At 46.8% G+C, this 22,346-nt stretch overlaps 1 protein-coding gene across 4 annotated transcripts in view; it reads right to left on the bottom strand.

Moving 5' to 3' along the window:
- Window positions 1-2,305, bottom strand: part of IGF2BP3 (insulin like growth factor 2 mRNA binding protein 3) — a 116,207-nt gene extending 113,902 nt beyond the window's left edge. For all 4 annotated transcript variants that reach the window (XM_054384804.1, XM_054384803.1, XM_054384802.1 and 1 more), the window contains exons 1-2: window positions 2,131-2,305; window positions 796-856 (exon numbers count right to left, since the gene is read on the bottom strand). In XM_054384804.1, coding sequence (XP_054240779.1) covers window positions 796-856; window positions 2,131-2,305 — 236 coding nt within the window. The remainder of the gene's footprint in view (window positions 1-795; window positions 857-2,130) is intronic.
- Between the last annotated feature and the right edge of the window lie 20,041 nt (window positions 2,306-22,346).

Here is a 22,346-nt window from a genome sequence, read left to right on the forward strand (position 1 = left end):
TTTGTGAACGAACCAGGCTGAATTGCTATAGGCAATGTAAAAACTCTACCCTGGTTTATTGCAAGTATTGCTTCATTACAGGAGGCCCAACAAAATTACTGCATTGCAAAAATCATACCTACGTTTAGAAATTAAGGATGCATAAATCCTATCCTTATTGGGAAGAAGTCATTCTCCTGCTGCTTCTATAGACCAGCTCAAAATAGTGATGAAAAATCCTCTCAAATACAGATGAGACTTCTACCACATGCCTATAAAATGCTGCAGACTCCAACATGGCAAGATTTAAAAAAAAAAAAAAATGCATACCAGTATATTTACAAGATGCTTTTGTGGCTGGAGCAAAGCTCATGTGCTTGCCCGTTACACGGCTCACAGCACCACATCTCATTTCCTGCTAACACCCAGATTTTTAACTCTTCTTATGGAACTTTAAATTTTAAAATCTTCACAACCATTTGCCTTCACACCATAATAACTTGCTTCTCCCACAAAAAGGGTTTTGGGTTTGTTCGGTGGGTTTGTTGTGTGTTTTGTTTTGGGTTTGTTTTGGTTTTTTATTTTTTCATAAATTGAATACTAGCACTGTTGCCCAGCCAAGACACTACACTAGAAGCACACTGTTGGATCTAGCAACCCTCTAGGACAGCAGCATGGAGTGCATGCCTGTAGGTTTAAGAACGCGGTTTATTTATCCACAGGGAAGAGAAACACAAACCTAAGCAATTTTTAGATTGCTTCTCACTGGGTAACTGAGGGACAAGAAAGAAAAGAAAAGAAAAAGAAAGACATTACCTTTGTCTTTTAGGGACTGAATGTTCAACTTCTATGAGTTTCCCATGCAGCTCCACTTTACCTACAAAAATACACAGAAAGGAGAAAATACTTGAGCCTAGCCGTCCGTCTGCCGCCCATACCCGTCTCCCGGAGCCGGTTCGCAGGGGTGTGAGGCAGAAAACGGGAGCGCAACACGTTAGCCCATTCAACGGCAACCGGGGCACCGGTGGAGCGGGTAAGGCGACATAGCCCGGCGCCTGGGGCCGAGCCGCTGCCGCGAGGGAGCCGGGGCTGCCCTCAGCCGGGCCCCTTCCTCCGCCCCAGCCTCTAGATAAAAAAACGGCCGGTGAAACACCGTGTGCGGGAGCCAGATTCGTCCGGGGCTCGGGTGCGGAGAGCGGGGGCTCCGGCGGCCCGTGCCGGGCCTCCAACTTGGAGAGGTTTTCTGCGCGGAAGCGGGCGGGAAGGAAGCCGAACCGAGACACCGAGCGCTGCCCGAGCCCGTCTTTCCCGAGGGAACCTCTCCCAGCAGACCTCCGCAGAGCCGCTTCACCCGAAAAAAATTCATTTCTGTATTTTTTTTTTTTAAGCACACAAAAACAGGATGTCGGGGCCAGGAGCCGGCGCGCTGCTGGAGGCGGTGATGGGTGCTTAAGAGCCACGAAAAGAAACCGAAATAAATAGTAGGGCAGCGAGGGGGAGCAGACAGGGGCTACCCCCCTCCCAAGTTTGGGGCAATTCCGCTGCTGGCCCCTAGCCCTGCGGCCTGCGCCAAGCCGCGGGGAGCCCCGGCCAGCTTCGGGGGCAGGGGGCCACTGCGAGGGGCTGCGGGGAGGTGGGGGTGTCCAGCTATGCCAGAAGGGGGTGTGCAGCCGCTACCCAGCGCCCGCAGTCCGCCCCCTCCTCTCGGCACCCACAGCCATCCTCCTCCTTTCCCCCCCACCCCCCCCGCCTAATGCAGCGAGGGGCCCCGGCCGGGCAGGGCTGGCCGTGGGGTGTGGAAAAACATGGGAGCCGCTGCGCCGCGGGTCCGTGGGCCCAGGCTCCCGCCCCTCCCCAGTCCCACTCCTCCGCCTCACCGAGCCGGTCCCTCCCGGGGGTCCGCTGCCGCGTAAGCCCCGCGCAAAGCCTCCGCGGGAAGGCCAAACAGCTCTGGCCATGCTAGGAAAACAACAGTTTGCACTTCACCTGGGCCGGGAGGGGGGTTAGGGTAACAAGGACCCTCCCGAACCTCTATCCCAGACCGGCGGCGAGGCCCAGCTCTCGCTGCAGCAGTTCACGGCCGCGGAGAAGCACTGGCGGCGGGAGCCGTCGGGGCTGTGAGGAGAGCAGGGAATGGAAGGGACCGCTCACCTGAAAGTGCCTCGATGGCCTTCATGGCCCAGCTCTCGTCGGGGCAATCCACGAAGGCGTACCCCGTCTTCACCAGGAACTGGCCCGAGAATGGTATCTTGGAGTCCTTAAAGAGACTTTCCAGGTCGAGGGGGCTGACGTTCTCGCCAAGGTTGCCGATGTAGAGCTTGTTCATCTTCCTGGCGGCTCGAGAAGGCGCGCACCGCGGACTGCAACCCTCGTCTTGCGAGAGGAGGTGGGAAGGAAGGGGGAAATAAAACAAAATGCGATGGAGGAAGGAGAAAGAGAGAGAGAGAGAGAGAGAGAAGACAGGGGGGAAAAAAAATCAGATCTGCAGCTTGTGTCCCTCCCTCTCTCTCTCAAGGGGTAAAAAAAAAAAAAAAAAAAAAAAAAGAAAGCGTAGCCAAACGGGAGCCCTAAGTGCCTGCTGTGCTACCCGGGTGCATGAGGGGCGCGGGGGAAACACCCAGCGCCGGAGCCTCGGATGGCGGGCTGAGGAGAGGAAAAGGAGGAGGGGAAAAAAAAAAAAAAAAAAAAACTACTTTTTTTGTCTTGCCCCCAAGCCCCTTTGGCAGCAGCAGGCGGACTATGGAAATGTCACACTACGTGCGTGCAGGCACCGCCTCTCCGTATGAAAAAAAAAAAAAAAAACACGAGAGAAGGAGAGGGGGGAGGGAAGGAGAGAGAGAGAAAAAAATTACTTGAATATTCCGGCTTTTTGAATGAGCCACGTGTTCAAACTACAAATCAACTTCTCACGTGAGGAATCCCAGCTCTTCAATTAGTGAGTGGATGGGGCGCACACACTCACGGAGGAGGAGGGCCGAGGTGAAGGACGAGGAGGGGTGTGGGGGGAGGCTGGACAGGACGGGACAAGTTTAGAGAGGGCGGAGGAAGGGGAACCAGAGTTGGGTGGGCGCCGGTCGGCGCCGCCTCTGCCCTTCCACCGAAGTAGTCCGCTCCGCGCGCCCCCGCCGCCCAAAAACGGCTGGGCGTCTGCACCTCCCCCCGTGCGAGTGGGGTGTGATCCTGGGGAGGGAGGGGAAAAGGCACCGCAATGCCCGCCCCCACCCCCCCCCCCGCCCCGCTCCGCTCCTCCCCCGCCGTGCCAGGCTGTGGGGATTATTCATTGGGGTCGTGCCTGGGCGATCCCGCTCCCCGGCACCATAGGTCGGGGGAGGGGGAGGAGAAAGAAGAAGAAAAAGAGGGGGGAGGGGGTGCAGGCATGGGGGGAGGCGGCGGGGGAGAGCGGGGATCCGCTCCCGCGCATCTCCGCCGCAGCTGCGTGCTGGGGGACTGGCGGGGCGGGGGGTCTCTCCAGCCTCGGAGGAGCCCCATATGGTAATATTTCTGTATTACTCGCAATGCCCCTTGTGCTGAGCCTTAAGGAAAGGAGGAGAAAGGGAGAAAAAAAAAGACAAAGGGGTGGAGGAGAGTTGGGGGATGATGAAGAAGGGGAGAGTCCTGGGGCGAGGAAGCCGCACTCCGGCTCTGCCTGGCCCGGGAGGGGCGGGGGGACCACGCTGCCTTTCCATCTTGGTAATGGTGGACGGCGCGGGGGGAAACGCAAAGGCACCGTTGCCCTCGGCTAGTAACGGCACACAAAGAGATTTGGTGACTCCCTCCCCTCCCCCCCCCTCCGCCCCCGGCCCGGTTTAAGGAACCATTCATAATTCTCTACATTCGTACAGATACAATGGTGGGCTTGTGGGGGAGGGGTTTGGGGGTGTGGAGCCTTTCCAGTGCAAACAAAATGTTGCCTGAAGATGAAGAAAGGATACGGAAATGAAAGCCAGCACTGTGTTTAATATAGCGATCTAGTAGGTTTTGTTTAATAATTCAACGCACTTTAGCCGAAGGTTTCGTTTGTTCTGTGGTAGGCTTCTTGCGGTACGTTTTAATAGGTATATCCATCGAAAATGGATAAAATACTTTTATTAGTGAGCAGTGAATGGATTTCCACGTCTTGCAGTACGTCTAGAAATCCGTAGTAAACAGGGACGCTTCATAGTTCGATGCCTATATTCTAACCAGCATAGAATTAGAAAGGGGCCATTTAAATGCCCTGGGAAGCCATGAGAGGGGCAGGCTTTGTCCTCCGCGTCGGGCTGCGGTGGTGGTACGCAGGGCGCGGGGCCGAGAGCAAGTCGCTAAGGATTTGGCGTGTGGTGGTATGATGCAAGGAGACATGTCTTACCATGAGGGCTGGAGCCCCAGACCATTGTGAAATCATTAGGGGCTGGGTGAATGTTGCAGTAAGTTGCTAATACGGCCCTTTTGTTGGGTGCAGCCAAGCGCCTGCTTTACCAGAAAAAGCCCCAACGTTTGTAACTTCAACCCATTGTTTAATACTGGTGTCATTTTTAGGAACTTTTAATTGTCAGCTTGTGATTGAAGAAAGCAAGTGTTTTGTGATCCACTCATCAGAATTTAATCACAACTTTCATCTTGTAGAAAATCAGCAAATTATTATCTTTGGGATAGAGAGAAATATTTTCTCTTCTATAGTATTAATCTGCTATGACTTTTTGATGCTAGATGTGGCATTTTTTCTAAATCAATTTGGTATTTCATAACCCTGTCCTGTGTAGCCTGACGAAAATAAACAAGGTGCCTTTCCAAGTTAAAAAACAGCCCCCTCCAAACTGCAGAATTCTGAGTTAAAATTGTGAAGAGAATTAATCAGCATTCTTGGAGATTTAATTGCATTCTTTATAAATTTGATTCATACTGAATCTAGAAGGCAGTCTGAATGTCCTCACTTCTACATGGCTGGTCTGTATCATTATCTGATATTTCCTCTAAAATTGCTAAACAGTGTGTATGTATTTCATTTACAATTCTAGTTTGATAATCTTTTGCTGCAATTTTTTAAATTTTTATTTTTAATAAATGAAGGTTCAGAGTTCATGATAACAATATGCATCAGTTGCCCAATAACATCATAAACGACTTGGCAATCAGATGGTTTGGGAAAAAAAAATCTTATTAGAAATCTCCCCTTTTTTTATACTCTGAAAACATTTTGCTAATAAGCTGAAATATTTTCTGTAATGCTGAATAATGCATTGCTTTGTTTGTCAAGAAGTGTGGGTTGGTTAGTGGTTTGAAGAGTAAATCTAAACCTTGAATGCCAAACCAATTCAACAAAAAAACTTGCTCACTGCCTGATAAATCTCCACTTCCCTGTACAGATGAGCACAGTGCAGATCAGTTGGGCATTCCCAAATCTTAATAGTATTGAGATTATAGTTTTACTATTTGAGATGCAATTTATTTTGGCAATCACATATCAAATGCATGAGCAGACATTAGGGCATTCTCATGGTTAACGTATTTTTTCAAGCCACCTTTGTAAGAAAAGTGTTTATATCAATTTATTTATTTTCTTCTGTTTTTCAAATGTTTATGTTTATCACCCACACCAACCAAGAAGCTGAAATGCTCACATAAATATTCTACACATGGAAGCAAAGCCAATTTGTAATTAGGAAGACCTTTTAAGACAGTCTGCCATTTAGAGTTAAAACTCAACCATGTGCTTCTTCCCACGATCTAGGGTAAGACACCGACAGCTTCTGCCGCGTCCGTCCATTCCCGCTCCCACGGTCACGGGAGGGAGGGCGCTCCCTCACTCCCCCCGCCCCAGCCGGGTTCTGCTCTCAGCGCACGGTGGGTGGGTAGCACGTTGGACCGCCCGCAGCCTCAATATTTACCATTAAATGTCTTTTGGGGGTTCGTTTGGGAGTTTTTTTGTTGTTCGACTGTCGCCGCCCAAGGAAGGCTCCCGCGTGGGTTTGTGGCTGAGGCACGGCCGCCGGCGCGATGGACAGCGGGGGCCGGGCAGCCGCCACGGGGAGCAGGGACAGCGGGCTTCTTCCGAGGGGCCTAATGGCCACTGGGCGGCCACCCGCCGGGCTCCTGGCTTCCAACCGCCCCTAAAGACGGCAGGGGTACCGCCGCCCCCGGCCCTGCTTCCTCATGGCGCAGCGGAGCCGCCGCTCCTCGCGGGCGCGGCTACCTCTACCGACGGGACGGCCGCGACTGTCCGCCCCGCACCGGCCCGCGCCCCGCCACGAGGAGGCCGCGCCCCCTCCTGCTTCTGTGCCGCGGCCGCGAGGCGCCGCCAGCCCCGGGGGCGCGAGGCCGCCCCGTGCGCCCAGCCGCGAGCGGCCATAGTCACTCGTAGTAAGCGGCGCGGACCGCGGCGCTGCGCCGCCTCCCATTGGCTGCGCCCTGCGCCTACCAGCGCCGCCCGCCGCCGCGGCGCGGTCGCCCATTGGCTTCCGAGCCGGCCCCTACGGCGCGTGGCGCGAAAGCGGTGGCGGCCGTGCGGCGGGGGTGGCGGGGGGCGGCTGCCCGGGCGGCGGGGCGGGGCGGGGCGCGGAGAGGGGAGGGGGCCGCGGTGGGAGTGGGGCGCGGCGCCACCGGCCAGGGGAGGGTAGGGATGGGTGTCAGCCCTCTCCTTCTTCCCTCCCTCCCTCCCTCCCTCTCAGCGGCGGGTTGGGGCTTTGTAAGGCGGTAAGTGGGTGCCACGCTGCAGAGATACCGGTTCCGGGGGTCTCTGACACAGTGATAGAACTGAGGCGGCGCGCCACAGCCGTACCGGGAGGGCGGCGAACAAAGGAGCGGCGGGGCGTGGGCGCCTTACGGGAACGGGAAGTGCAGCCGGATCCGCAGGATGCCCGGACCGAGGAGCCGCAGGGCGGCGGCAGGTCTCCGGGGTCTGGGGGGGCGGCGACAGCAGGCGACCTCTCGCAGCCAGCGGGGTTAGTGGCCCCGGACGCTGCCGCTGTATTACCGGCGGGTCTGGTCGCCTTTACCGAAGCACGCACCTTTGGGCAGCTCGGTGAGGCGGCGGCGTCTATGGTGCCGGCAGTTGTTTCGGCTCCTGGTGCTGGGAGCGGGTTCCGCTGGGCTTCTCGCAGCAGCGGAGGCTGCTTCGGCAGGCAAAGAGCTCTGCACGGTGCCTGCCGGAGCGTGGGGAGCCGCTCCTCCCCCGGGCTTGTAAGCCTTGATCACAAAACGTTGCAAAAGCCTATAAAGGAGAGCGAGGAGCACGGCGACTGCCGTGCCTGGCTGAAGTGGAGCAAATACATTGCACGCTTGCTTCGGAAGTTTTAGGGCTTGAGATAAGACATTGTAGCCAGTTCTGGTTTTTCAATAAAAGAAAAGAATACAAAGAGGATAGCTGTCTGTACTGTCTTGCTTGTCGGAAAGTTACAGGAATTCTTCTATTTTGTAAAGCGATGTTATCGCAGTATTATTGTATTAAAATAATACAAACTATTTCTAAATAAGTCTTCCGGTATGTAAAACACTGTAACTGGGACTTAGAAGAAATCTCTGCATGCTGATTTCAAAGTAAGTATTTTGTTTTTTTCTATTTTGTCTAAAGACCTCTTTATTCACATACTGAATCCTCAGTTTATCTTATTTTCTGCTTTCAAACGTTTGCACACAGATCTCGGAAAACAAATCTCATCACATACATTTAAGTTATGTGAAAATGGCTTAGAGTCTTTTTTGAATATAAATATACATGAAGTTTTCGTCAGTGCTCACACTGCTTGGCACAGCTGGATGTAAAATGGGACTTTCAAAATGGAACTTACCATATTTCAGTTTGATATCTGAAACCTGAGATCCTTGCAATTGTGGTGGAAAGAGAATGCAGGGAAAATATAAATATATCATGTATAAAACAGGCAGGCAAATTCAGAAGTTTATTTGATCAAATGACAGGAATAATGGCCAATATGGCTTCCTCTAGCTACAAAATATTTTGTAGGGCTTTTACAAGGGGTGAAGAACCGAAATTGAAGGTGTTATTTCAAAAGTAAAAATGTTTCTCACTAGTTACATGTAATTTAACTGTGTTCACATGGTTCTTTGCTCTTTTTTTGTTTACTTCTATTTTCTTACATTTTTGAGAAATGAGAATATATTTCTTACTTGCTCCTACTCTGATCAAGAACTTTTGTCAAGAAGAAAAAAAATTATCAAGTAAAGGAGTAAAATGAGGTAGCAATCCAAGCATAAAATCCTTTTGGTGAGAGCAATGAGACTCTCCTCTCCAGAATCGGTTTGCCTTTCTATTACGATAGTGGTGTTTTCAGCTAGCAGTATTATAGGTGTATGGTGAATTCAGTCCCAAGACCTTCCATATGTTAAGGTTATAGGGGAAAAGTGTAAAATTTTGTGTTAATAACTGGTACTGATTAGATTTTGATGCCCAGAATTCTTTCCAAGTAGACATTATTTATTAACTTAAAAAATTTTCATGTCTTTCTTTAACAATTCTGGTGTAATGATGGTCTTTGAAAAAAAAAATCAAAGGTTTGTTTTTAACATTTAAAAAAAAAAACCCTTATTTTGCATATAACTTAGCATTGCTTTATTTTTCTTATTGTAAAGCAAAATTGAAGATGCTAGCTGCTGAAATTTCATAGTTTACATTTTGGGGGGGGGGATGTCATTGTTATTTGCTTTAATTTAGTTGAAAATCTTAAAGTATATTTATTCTGTTGCTTGAGGTTGATAAGAATTCATTGCCTTCCAGTTCAGGCAGTAGTTTGGTTTAGATGTTGGGTATGTCTTTTACAAATTTCATCAGGAATAAGTGTTCCAGTTTCAATGTAACATTCATTAAAATAGCTGTTTAAATTGGCCATTAATACATGTATCCTTAGAAGAACATGGTCTTGAATGTTTGTATTTAAAATGTTTTCCCAACACACTGTATATTTTATGATTTGATAAGTACTATTTTTTTTCCTCAAGATCAGAAAGCAATCTAATGTTAAATACAGTCAAGTTTTTTTCTGCTCTGTTTCTCAATCAGATTGGGTAGTTGAGTCTGTGAATTATGGAGTATATGGCAATTTTAAACTACCTGTGAGGCTTGAAGGCTGAGCTGTGGGATTATTGGCTCCTCCTGCAGACATTAATGTTTATATCTGAATAATTTCATTAGGTCACTGCAGCTATTCTGTATCTGGTTTTAAACAAATTAGGCTTAGTCTTTTGTGTTCCTTATGAAACCCATATCATATTACTGTTTCCTTTGCAATGGCTTACCTTAGTATATTGTACACGTTTTTAGGTATAAATTGTTGGGGAATGTAAATTAGAAGAGATCTATTTTGGTAGGTATTATCAGTGTAAAATGGCTGGCATAATCTTTATTTAAAAGGAAATACCTATTTGTTTGTTTGTTTAAATTTATCCCCCTCCTTCCCACAAGTTGCGATTCTCTGACTTAATTATTTGATGAAGTTTGGCTTCATTTTTCCTAAAATATTTTATGTACAGCCTAGTTATTGCCAAAAGTAGCTAAGTCAAGGAACTAAAACTTCCACAAAAGTAAGTAATTAAGTAGAAGAAAAGAGATTTAAAAAAAAAAAAAACAAACCACAAAAACACAAAACCCAAGAAAACCCATGTCCTACACTCTTATAAGGCATAGCCTGTAAAAATAAATACAGATTTTAGACCAACAAAATTAATGTGTGTGTGTATATATATATAATTACTTTCATGATAATTAATTCCCTCTTTAAAGCTTAATTTACATCTCAATTGAGCAATCCCTGATACTACTGGTGGCACACAAATATCTCAGACAAAGTAGTATTTTCTGCAAATTTCAGATCCAAGTTGTTTCTCAGTAAGTATTTTTAGTTTCTGTGAAGTTTTGCAACAGTAAACAGTTTGTCTGAGGTTTTAAATGCTTCTAAAGTACTCTTTAAACCAAAGTTTAAAAATCAAGTAGGAAAACAGAAAACAAATTATATATTTAGGTAAATCTAAGTCTGCAAGTCTAGTTTGAAGCTGCTTTTTGCACGTCTGCTTTGAGTCCATTGTTTGAATGTATAGTTGTGCCGTAGGAGTGAGTTCGAGCTTGTAGAATGCACACTAACAAAGTACCATAATGGGGTCACAGAGGCCAGAGAAAAAATTCAGCTTTCTTGCATCAGACCTGTGATAAAGCCCTAGCCTATCTGTAAACAGTCAATGAAACATTCTCATAGGCAACAGCTAGAGGCAAGGTTAATACCTATCTTATTTGACATAAGTTAACAATGTAAAAATATAGTCAAAGTTGTGTTAACAAAGAAATACCAAAAGTTGTTTATTATCATTCTTTGGGTGGGGAAAAAATAAAAAGAAAAAAAGAAAAAAAAAGATGATTGCATGCTTCAGTCTGTTTTCTCACATGAAGTGCTGGGTCCAAGAAAATTCAGAAGTGTTTAGCAGCTCTTTGTTTTAGTGTTTGTACACATTTCTAATATTAATGCTAAGTGCTGAAATCCTAATTTTGATGTGAAATATGATTCTAGTCAGAATATTATCTTAATTTGTTTTAAAACAAAAAAAAAAATCCAAACATCAGTTCCGGTGGTGGTGAAACATACGTGTAAAGTAATGCAATTGAAGTGAGTGTTCAGGTTGCTTAATTAAAGCTTGATATTCAGGAAATTCTAGTTAAATTTTCTGCAGTGCTGGCAAGTTAGTAAAAATAGAACTTTCTCTCAAAGTAATAAAACAAAACAAAAACACAAACCCAAATAATTATATCTATTTCTAAGATTATAAGAATATATAGAGGTATTTCATATCAGTAGTATACTCTGATTATTTGATTGAATATTACTTTTTTAAATATTTTTTTCATTTTAATGAAAACACTTTTAATGGTACCTTAAGCTTTACGAAGCTAAAACTATTCCAGACTCTGCTAATTTTAAATGTATTGTTTTCAGCAAGTTGTGGTTATTTACTTTGAGAAAGAGAAAAGTGTGGACAGAGGGAGGGAAGCAGTGGAAAGAAGACAAAAGTGTTTCCTGGCTCCACTAAGTCAAAGGCCCACAGGTGCCCTATCAGTTTCTTAGGAAATCTCCCTGGCCAGGCTAAAAGGTTATACTTCTGAGCTGCACATGGGATTTTCAAATGCTGGCTTTTGAAGAAACAGAACAAACCAGATCATCTTTCTGGATGCAAATGCTGTCAACCTAATTTATGGTTTTCCCCATGTCCTGTAAGTAACTTGCAGAAGTTCAAAACTAACCTCGAAGTGGTTCATGGATGTATTCCAGTGAGAAGGAGCAAAATGTCACATTTCAAAGTGCAGTTATCTCAATAATTAGGAAAGAGAAAACAATCATTTTCCAATAAGAAAAATAAATTTTGCCCCATACACTCTTCCAGACAGTTTAGAAACTGTTTTAAGCAGGCAGAAAAAATTTGACAAACTGTAGCCCAAGGGAAGATTTTGTTTTCTCTCTAAATTACGAGTGAAAAAGATGTGAGGGTTTATACCTGAATTCCCCACAAGCACCCTATTGTACAGACATGCACTGTTTCCATTTGCTGCAAATAACATTGCAATTGATTCATTTTATTCATGCACAAAATTTTGGGGCTTCTTTTTTGTCCGTTTGTTTGTTCGTTTTTAAATGTCGGACTTTTGTTGCAAACCTGTAGTATAAAATATCATGTCTCTGTGCATGCACATCTCATCTTAAAACTTCTGCAGAGCCTGGTGAAAAGGTAAAACAAGCCAGTACTTGCTTTCAGTTCTGAAGTTGTAGGTCAAGCAGTGGTAAGCTCTGAACACCTTTGAGCTCTGATTATCAAATTACTATTTCTGGTTGTAAATATCATACATATGAACCCATACTTGAAATTTAAGAATATAAACTAAACCCATAGTTTATTTTCAAAACTGGCAAAATTCTAAATTGATAAACTATTTTCTTTTTTTCTCCTACATTATATTTCATAAGCTTATAGTTTTTCTTCTGCATTAATTTGTTCTTGCTAAAGTGTTAATTTACTAGTATTTTTACTAACATGGTTTCTGATATATTTTTAAATTTCTAATCTCAAACCCAACTTTATAGATTATATCATTACTATTCATCTTCTTTGTATACACTTTAATGATACAAACATTTTAAAATCCTGAACGAGTACATGTAAAATTAAGAAATAATTGGGGAAAGGAAAAAAAAAACACAGAAAAAAACCCAAAACAATAGCAGAGTAAAGTATAAAGGGGTTTTTGTTGTTTTGTACAAGAGGTGAAGCATTTCTTGCACTTAAATACTGAATGCAGCACTTACTCTTCCCAGGCAATCCATTCATTCCCATAACTCTTTTTTTACGTGGTCCTTGAAATAAGCTTGGAATAAGTTTTAGGTATGGCAGATCACTATACTCCTGGTGCATTAGAAATCCCCGTCAATGTCTAATCAAGTGACAGATGAAAACCTTGCCTTGGAATGAGGACCTGGATTATGGTTATTTGCTATTTTCAACTCTGATCTCTATGTAATTAAATCAAACAGAAAACAGCACCAAAAGAGAATATCTTAGCACAAAATCCAGCTGTGGCAAATATTCTCTCTTAACAGAGAAAATTTGTCCTAAAATAAGAATGGGCTGCTTTCTGACAAACTTCTGTTTTGAAGAAGTTCAACAGTTTTTGGGGAAAAAAGCCTGAACAGTGTAATGATTTAAGAAATGTCTTGGATAGACATAGTGGTGCTGCCTTTGACTGGAGCCACCAAGTCCTAGATGAAATAGAGCAGCAGTGGCCAGTGTAGCTCATTAGCATCACAGATTAAATACTGCCTTTTCTCTGACACATCCCAAAACACCTGCCTGTGGGCACAGAGAATTGCCCTTTGGGAACAGGGGAAATTACCCTTTTTCCTGTCATCATGTAGTATTTTTTTAAAAAAGACAGCCATGCCTCACCAACGGAGTCAGATCTACATCGGTGCTGTGGGTGGTAGGTGGCTCCAGATACACCATTTTCACTCCAAAATGTAAACTTCCTGATTTGCTATGGAGGTCTTTCAATAGAAGATGGACAGAAACTTGCACTACCAGCAGATGTAATGGCATTTACTAGCCCATACACCAAGTTCCACAGGTACAAGACCAATATGACAGGTAAAGGCAGTAGTGGAACTTGGGGTTGTTGTAGGCACTGTCCGTCTGTAGGACACTTTGAACAGAAAACTCTCCGAGGTGAATTGAATTCACCTAGGTTCAGTTGAGTAGGTGGGGCATTGACTGCAAGAACCCTATGATGTATTAAAAAAAAAAAAAGTGGAGAGGCTTTTCAAGTTGATAAATGACACTTTCCTTTTCCTTCTTCCCCTCTGAGAGCAACAAGTGCTGCCTAATTCATTAAGGAAGCTGCCAAAGCGTCAGGGGACCAGCTTACCTCGGGAAATTGAGCAGGGAAGACGTCTTTCTGTCTTGGGAAGGGAAGGACTGCGTGAGGCAGAACTGCGCCAGAGCTAGACCAGGGGATGCCAAGGGCTGGTGCTGCTCTGTACTCCCTTGGGAAAGCAGGAGGGGTGGGGAAGCCGCAGTGAGGGAGCGGGGCTGCCGCTTACAGAGGTGGCCTCGGGGTTATCAGGCGCTTCATGTGATCACCTCCGAGCTCCCTTCCCCTCCAACAACAGCCAAATGGCTCATGGTGGCGAGGGTCACGCACTGCAGCAGCGTGTGAGGTTCGGGCAGCAGGGATGGAGCTCTGGGGAGTCGCGGGCGGTGGAAGCACCGCCGCCGCCCCGGCACCGCAGCGCTGCCCGCCCCGCAGCCTCCAGCCCCACGCGGTCGAGGGGCGCGGGGCCGCCCGCCTCCCGCCGCCGGCCCGCACAAAGCCGAGGGAGCCTTCCCCTCAGAAGATGGCTGGTGGGGCTTCCTGCGGGCTGCGGGTGGCCCGGGGGTGGCTGCTGCCGGCCGGCTCTGCCCGAGGGCCGACGGCAACAGCGCTGGCACCGGGAGGCCCCCCCGGGACGCGCCAGCCTGGCCCCCGGGGCCCCCCGCCGCCCCTCCTTCCCAGCTGCCTTGCTGCTCTCCCATCCCCCCGCGCCCGCCCGTTGTCCCTTCACACCCCACCGAAATCCTTCCTTAGCCCCTGCCCCCGCCCCCAGTCCCTACCCCCGCCGGCTGCCCGCGCTGGGGCCGGGGAGGGCTGGCAGACGCGGCGGGGAGGCCCCCGGCTGGGAAAGGGCCGGGAAGGCGGCAACCCCTGGAGAACAAGCACACGGTGCCTTCTGGACGATGCTCCTTTGCAGTAGCCACAAAAGACCGAGAATAAAACCAACAGAGATCCTGGTTTCAAAGCAGACGGACACGAGAAGACACCAATATTTCCCTTCGCATTGACCTCAGGGAAGGTGCCCTGACCTCATCATCAAGGGAAAGACAAACCACCTCAAAATGTTTTAGCCTGTGCCTGCTACGTTAACAATTACATTAACAATTCACATTTGGTTCTATACATATTTAAATAAGGACATTATTAAGGTTGTGCCTATTCAGACATATGCCCCTAGCAGGGGTGCTGGCTTCCCTTATTCCTTTTGGCTGTGGTCTTGAAGAGAAGATAGCAGAGCCAGAGGAAGAGTATGTATGTATGATTCTCAAGAAAGTGAATTTTGCATCCCTACAGAGATAAAACACACCACCCTTCCCAAGGTAAATCTGATCTTAGAAAGACTGATGTCCTAGGCAGTCAGTTTCAGAGCATTTCTAAAAGCCAAAGCGAAAAGGGTAACAAGTGCTAGAACAGAGTTTAAATCACCTTGTGGGAGCTGTACCCCACAAGCAGTCTGGATTCAAGATGCCTGAGGTACTGGCACAGTCACCACAGACCTGCTCAGTAACTCTTGCTTTCATAAAATACAGTTCTATTCTCTGTCATGCCTTCACATTTACATTTTCAGGGCAACAGGATCCTTGCCATTCAACATGGGTGGCTAGTCATGGAGTTTGATGTGTATTGCACAGAAAAGGCGTGACAAACCTCTGGTGCTGCTTATTTTCATATCTAGTCTCTAGTCTCCTTTGTCCAACTCGTAGCCATGTCTTTCCTGTTTCATCTGAATTTTTTCCACCTTGCTTCCCTTTTCTACTACTGACCTTAAGCTGACACCACATTTTCTTTCCCCAGCTGATATCCTGTTTCCTGGTTGCTGTACCTGCCTTTGTCCCCTCTCCTCCTTACTGAAGTGCTTCCATCCCTCTGCTCCTTGAGTATCCATGTTCTATGGCAGGTGTTTTATCTTATCCCCATCCTGATCCATGCCAGAAGACTGAAATCAGAAAGTGAAGTCTCTTCTCAGGATTCCTGTAGACCATTTGTGCCTGGGGAGCCCTGTGCAGGGGCTTCTACCCCTTCTACCTGTGTGCTGATTTTAGACTGTGCCACACATTAGCTGGTGCAACTTTTTCTCATCAGCACTAATATGATTGTGCTTCAGACAATGAATTATGGGGAAAAGCACTCCTTGTGCCTCTGTAGGTTTCCCCAATTGGAGGGCTCCCACTTGCCTCTGAGAACAGATTTGGTGAAAGTCAGGGTTTTCTGGAGTCTTACTGATGCTCTAGGAAAACCCTGTATGCTCAAACTGGGTTTTAGAAAGGACAGAGAAGCAGCAGCACCAAGAAGTGGTGAAAGACTGGTTCAATACAGCATGCTTGAGCAATCCCTTCAGGGGACTGTTCTTCAAAAACAGTACTCAGATATTTCACATCTCTGTTCTGATGACTGATCTCCTGTGAGTAGGACTCCAGTGGTGGTAATGTCTCACCAGAGGTCTGGGTGGAGCAGCTGTGGGCTTAGGGAGCTGCAGCCGACAAAAAAAGCTGGGGTCAGCATGCTTTCAAGCTCAGGCAAACACTAGCTGCAACAGAGCTGTTTTCTGGCAAGAAATTGGCACTATACTGGAGAAGAAGTGCAAACCCTGAGCTGAGAGGAGGAAGTTAAAAGCAGATGAGATCTTTGTGGGTTTGCAGTAACTGATGTCTGACAGGAAGAGAAAATTCATGCCAGCATAAAGAAAAGGAAAAAAGGACAAGGGCAGTAGTGAAAAATCCATATTGTACACTCTGTAACTAAAGAGTTGTGTGACTCCAGAAGAGAAACAATGTGTTGGTTGCAAGAAGAAAAATAAGACCTTTTCTGCAGATCTCTCTGAAACAGAAGTTTTTCTTCTTTATTATTGTTAACCTTTTAAGACTGTAAACATCATCTTCTCCTCTGTGGAAATCTTTCTAAGGTTTTGAAATTTCCCGAGTTCTATGGTTACTGATTTGAATGTTTGTAGTTTGTACTTAGCAAAACACCATGCAAATGGATTAATCACAAAACAACCCACTGTAATAAGAATCTTCACTGTAGCTGGAGGTGAGGAGATGATTTAGTTCTCAGGGCTGCACAGAGACTTTGAGACATGGAGAGTGCTTGGCAGGTAGCTAAAGTCTTAGCACTGGTTGTGGAAAGTGGATCAAGCAGAAAGCTCCAGATAGAGTTGTCCACTGCCAGAGGTGACTACTTGAACAATCATCTTCTGCATCTTCATTATGCTCAGTCCCACTCTCCCCTATAGACAGCAGTCAGAAATTTTCCAGAGCTACCTGCTCTTACCACAGTGTGGTAGTCCCCTGGTGTGTCCCAGAATTTCCTCTCTCCACAAACAGTTGCTTTCCACATTCTCCTGTTCCATGTCACCCACATACCTTTCCTTTTTCCTTCCATCTTCTACACTAACTGCCTGAGCTACTTTTGAACTTTCCCAGCTACAATGCTGTCTTCAGCCTTGCAGTTTGGTTTCCCTTCTCCTTGCCCATGTTCCAGCAATGAGAGTTCCTTCCTCACACCTCCTTTCTGTCTTTGCTTCTGGTGCATTCATTATTCTTCACATCACTGAAGCTCATGAATGCTGTTCAGCTCTTGCCACACACCCAGATGTCCAGCAAATGCTGCCTATCTAACCCTCTCTCTTTTTCCTGACACTTTTTCTCTTCCATTTTTGTCAAGGGGGAACTGTATTTTGAGTATAAAGAGGATGTTGATTAAGATAACACTCTCTCTTGTTAGAAAGGAACACCACTTTCTCAGAAAATGAAAGAAATCAGAGAGGAGCCTTCTCAGATTGAGCCTGACCTAATGCACCTGGTGACGTTCTGGAAATTCTTGGGCAGCTCTTCAGAGTTCCACTCATGTTCCTCATGATTAGTAGAAGATTATGGCAAGCTTTTGCATGGATATCACCATCAAGAAAGTAAGCTGGCATTACCCTTCAATGAGTATTTGTCACGCTGATATTTGAGAAGCCAACTCATAAAATCATCACTACAGCCACAGAGGCTCATCTTTCTCACCCAGAAGAAGTCAGAGATGAGGCTGTGACAAAAAGACCTTGGTAGTGTTTGAAGCTGTCAGAGTTTCAGGGCTGGGTCTTCCCTGGAGCTCTTATTCAGCAGGGATTCGATGTTGGTCCATGCTGCTTTTCAGCAACAAACAGGGCGAACAGCTGCTCAGATGCATTTACTCGCCTCTGACGTGCCTTCAGTAAAAGGCAGTGAGACAGCACTGTATAGTCATGGTGGAACTAACGAGCTAAAAGTAGAAAACAGGAGGAGACAACAGCAGGTGGCTTTAGCAGGCGGGAAAATGAAGGTTTATATTTCCACATGCCGCAGAGGATGATTTTAGCTATTCGGGTAGGTATTCGGGTGGAAATCCTCTCTGCCGCTCACCAGGCTCAGCAGGAGATGAGCAGAGATGCTGCTCATAGACCTTGGTTACCTCCCCATATCCATTTCACTAGTCCCAAGGGGGTAGGTGGGTGGTGAAGCCCAGAGCTGAATCCATCGACAGCTGCTCTGTTTCGACGAGAGATGGTAGCAGTCCCCTCCCTCAGCTCTGCGAAGCTTTCCCGCATGCTGCGCTGCCACTGAAACTGCAGCCAGGAGCTGCTTTTTCCTCCAGAGCTGTAGAAGGAAGTGGGTTTCATCTCTGGGACGCAGAGTTTGCCGGGGACAGACGTCGCTTTATCACCTGTATCTCACGGGTGACACGTGGAGGAGGCTCACAAGGTGGTGCTGGCAGGAAGGGCAGCTCCTCCCTCGGCACCGTGCAGCCGGGAGAATAGAGCGCAGGAGCCAGATGCTCTTCCCGAGCGGGACAGAGATTGCTGGCGGCACACACAACAGGCGCTGGAGGGTTGCGACTTTAGGTCTGCCCGGGTGAACAGGAAGCCCAGGAAGGCAGGGGGCAAGAGCTGCCTGTACCACTTCCAGGGACGTTTTCCCCGAGCTCCCTCCTTCAGTGTGCTTTCCAGATTAAAGGGGGAAAGGGTAAGAAAACAGAAAGTGTTGCAGGGAAGTTCCTCCAGACCAATCCCAGAAGGGACCAAGTTCTTACAGAAACTGGAGAGGTTTTTTTATAGTGTCCTTGGCTATGAAAATTTTCCTGTCCATCCAATACCTGAGTAACTTAGTGCTCATTAAGCCATCCCAGTTACACCTCTGGAAGCATGCTGTTCCAGTAAAAGAGTGGGGAGATTTTACCATGATGGTACTAAAGAGGAACTCCTGTACTCAGGTCACCTGCAAGCAACAACCATGTTTCCAAACTTGTAAAGGTAGCAATGACATCTTCAGAGCATGCAAACGTAGCACAGAGAACTCCTAAGACAATTCTCTGCTTCTTCATTCCTCTAACAAAACAACCCAAAACAAAACACAAAACCAACAAAAACCAGCCAACCAACAACCCCAAAAAAACATAGGGAATGAGTTTTATTATTATAAAAATATATGCTTTACAAAGGGAGTATCTTAAACGCTTGGAGCATCAGCGACTTTGCTCAGCATCACAGTGCTGTGGCTGTGAATGGGGAGAGGAAGCCACAGTGTGAAACAGCACCTCAACTCATGAGACAAAGAACAGAGGTGAGAAGCCATCAGACCTGTGCTGCTCATCCTCTGCTATTCCAGCCCAGCTCATCCTCAGAGTAACACAGACTGCACAAGGAGACAGAGTGACACTGCCTCAAAGGGGATATTTGGTAATTTGGACTGGTCTTTTAAAAACAGTAACATCTATGACACCTTGGAGACTCAATGTTTACTGCTCAGGACTCTTTCCAGGGCAGGAGAGGAACAGGCAGAGGTGAGACAAGTCTCTAAAAGTGATTACTCCAGGCACTGTGGTCTTGGAGCCAAGTGTTGTCATTCAGGGGGTTACAGGAATTTATACAAATAAATCCCTGCTGCTGAGGATGGCTGAACCTCACCAGCTTTGTTTAAAAATAGGAACATAAATAAATTGTTTTGCCACACTTCCCAGTTTATCGCATTAGTGAGCCAGAAGAAGGTGCAGTTTTCTCCAGGAAGTAAGTGATGGGATACATTACGGCTCCCGTCCTCCTTTCTCCTCACAGTGCCTCTGTGGCAGCAGGTTAACAATTGCCACAGGGATTTAGAGAAACTGCACCCGTTCCAGGAGAATGGGGGCTACCATTAACATTTCTTTTAAAAAAAGGGATCACCAGATGTTCCAGTCAAGAAAAAGCCAAGGATGCATTTTAAAAGATCAGAGATGTTGAATCCAGCCTGGACTGGAGCAGAGTTTGGTCCTACTTGGACAGGCAAAAGCTGGGGATCTTGCCCCTAGTGACATGTGGAGTATCTCAAATCACTCTTGCTGTCTCCTGCCTGGAAGGGTGAGTTCAAATTGCTATGGACTATCAGCAGAATTCTGACCACAGGCTTGTGGGCAGGAGCCACTGTTTTGCTCCTCACATCACAGCAGAGCAGTAAGAAATTTGTTTGTGTGGCATATGTCATTAAAGGCAGGACACAACATTTTCTGTTTGCCTGTCAATATCTTACCCCTCATCTCCAGCCTTACTACAGGAGACTTCTCCATGTCAATGCTTGAAAGATGCCTGAAGATGTACCTCGTCCAGGTCTCTGTGGTGCCCATCTCATTAAAAACCTTCTGTCCCATTGACTTGCTTTCCCTGCTAAGCTCCAAAGCTGGTGTTAATGCTTTCCACCTCCCCAAAGGTATATTTCTGAATGGGAATCTCCATGTTCTGAGGCAGGTGAGCACAAAACCATCAGATCTGCTCATTCCTTCTTAGGGCTTGGGCTTAGAATCCCTTGCAAAGGGATAGGTCCATGGTTAGGAAAAAAAAAACCCAACTAATCATCTTTCACTTTTAGATATGTTTTGACCTGCTCATTTTGCAGCAAACTTCAGATAAGTCTTAATTTATCTGGTTTTTCCACACTTCCCCCATCCTGGATACTCCAGCCTCATTAGCTACCTAATTCTCATTGTTTTTGCATGCTTACTCCTCCTAAGCATGAGAGATGCCTCACTCACTCTCCCTTTTCCTACAGAGCTTACAATACCCCAGAAAGTGGGACACTAGTGGCTGTGGCAAGGATGATAACAAGGGAGGACTGTACAATGCCCACAGAAGAGGAATATTTTGAAGAAGCTGAGGGAGAAAAAAAATAAGCAAGAACTTACCCACTCTGAGGAGTTCATTTAAAAAAACAGGCATATCCTTCACACGTCTAGCGGTTTCCCAGCTACACTGGTTAATTAAATTGATTAACAATATTCTTAGTCAAAGACTTGCAACAGCCAAAAAGAAATATCTAAAAAGAACAACAACAGTTGTGTTGTTCCAACAGGTGGTGAAGATTTCCTCTCTGTGAGTAGCTGGAAATCCACTGTTGCCCAGAGAAGTTATTTCTTTTTGCAGTCTGGGAGCTCAGAGTGATTTCATCCAAAGTTTGAAATTTTGGGACCTCCTAGTTAGGTATCAGCCTCCTAGTTTCAGGTGTCGTTCCTGAGCAGGATTTGACCTGGCTGTGTCACCACACCAGGCTGAGTGAAAATCTCCCCTTGCCTGGTTTTGGAGACAGCTGAGATGCACAAGGAGACACAGAGAGCCAGTGACACCATGTTTGTCACTTGCTCATCTAGAGGTACACATAACAGATACTAAACCATCACTTGGTGTTTTACCTGGATACATCCCAGAGGGGCTGGGAGCAAATCCTGGGGAGTGCCTAGCTGTGGGGTCTGAGCCCACTGAGCTCATGTTCCATGACAGCTGGCTGCAGGGCAGGCTTGCCTGGAGCCAACTCTCTACTGCAGCATGGCTGTACCTCAGATGAGGGTTCTGCTCTTCTTCATGGCTGCAATGCAGAAATATCTTTCTTAAACTGAAAAAAAGGCTGGAAGGCATGGATGGGTGGTGTATGGTGAGGCAGGGGTTAAGAATGGAGGGAAGGGGCCTGCCTGTCAGGAGGCAGCAGGCACCAGTGTTGAGGTGGCTCTTCCTCTGTGCTCCCCTGTCTGGGGTGGGAAATGGTCACCCTCACAAGGAACAAATTATTTTTTAAAATTTGTTCATCTCTGGACACCTCCAGCTACTTAAAAAGAAATAAAAGTCAGAAGTAACGCCTTCTTCCCACAGGGCTCAGACAACAGAATCTGATGGACACAATTCAAGTTTTCTAGCTTCCCCTTCCCGTAACCCAAATCTCGTTCTACCTGCTCAGTCAGCCCCTGGATCAGCTGGGCTTTCAGAGTGGCTGAATTGGTGGGTTTGGGAGCTGCCCCAGAGCTGCTGAGCCCCAGTGGCCCCAGTTCTGCAGCTCTCACTTCCCCTTCCCCTGTGAGTGGTGAGGAAAAGGGTGAGTCCCTGGGGTACTCCTGGCCAGCACCACTTGATGCTCAGCTGCAGAGTTCTTCAAGCCTAAAAATGCTCAAGCCCAGGTTTTGGCTGAGGAAGCAGAGAACTGGGAGAGTGCATGGTCTTTACCCAGGCCAGAGAGAGGAGCCCACAAGCTTTGCTCACAGCAGCAGCAACAGCCCCAAAGCTGGTTTGGCAGTGGGAAGCTGTGCTGGGGGATTGGCAGAGGGGAGAGTGACTCTAAGATCATTTGGGTGCTGCTGATGGGAGGTTTGTGGGTTAGACTGAATGGTCAGCCTCTGGACTGGGTTGTACAATTGTTTTTTTGTTGGTTTTTTTTTTTTTTTTTTTTTTTTTTAAATTAACCCAGCAACCACCGTCTTGAGTGACCCTGAATTCCATAGCAAAGATCCCAGGTCCCTCTGGCTTTGGAGGGCTAAACTAGCTGCAGCAGAGTGATGCACTAAACCCCAGAAGATTATGGAAATAAAATGGATTCTGTAACATCTTTTAGAAGTTTTGGTGTTTGAGCATGCCTTACCAGCTGCTCTACAATAGGCAGCTTGCAGGCACTGCATGGGTGCTTAGCAAGGAGCCTTCCCCTGGGGTGGGGTTGGAAAGCTGGGACATGGGGCTCAGCCCCTCCTTCACACTAAAGCAAGCTGTCTGTTTGTTTGCATC

Source organism: Indicator indicator, chromosome 11 (assembly GCF_027791375.1).
Source record: "Indicator indicator isolate 239-I01 chromosome 11, UM_Iind_1.1, whole genome shotgun sequence".
NCBI classification, from domain to species: domain Eukaryota; kingdom Metazoa; phylum Chordata; class Aves; order Piciformes; family Indicatoridae; genus Indicator; species Indicator indicator.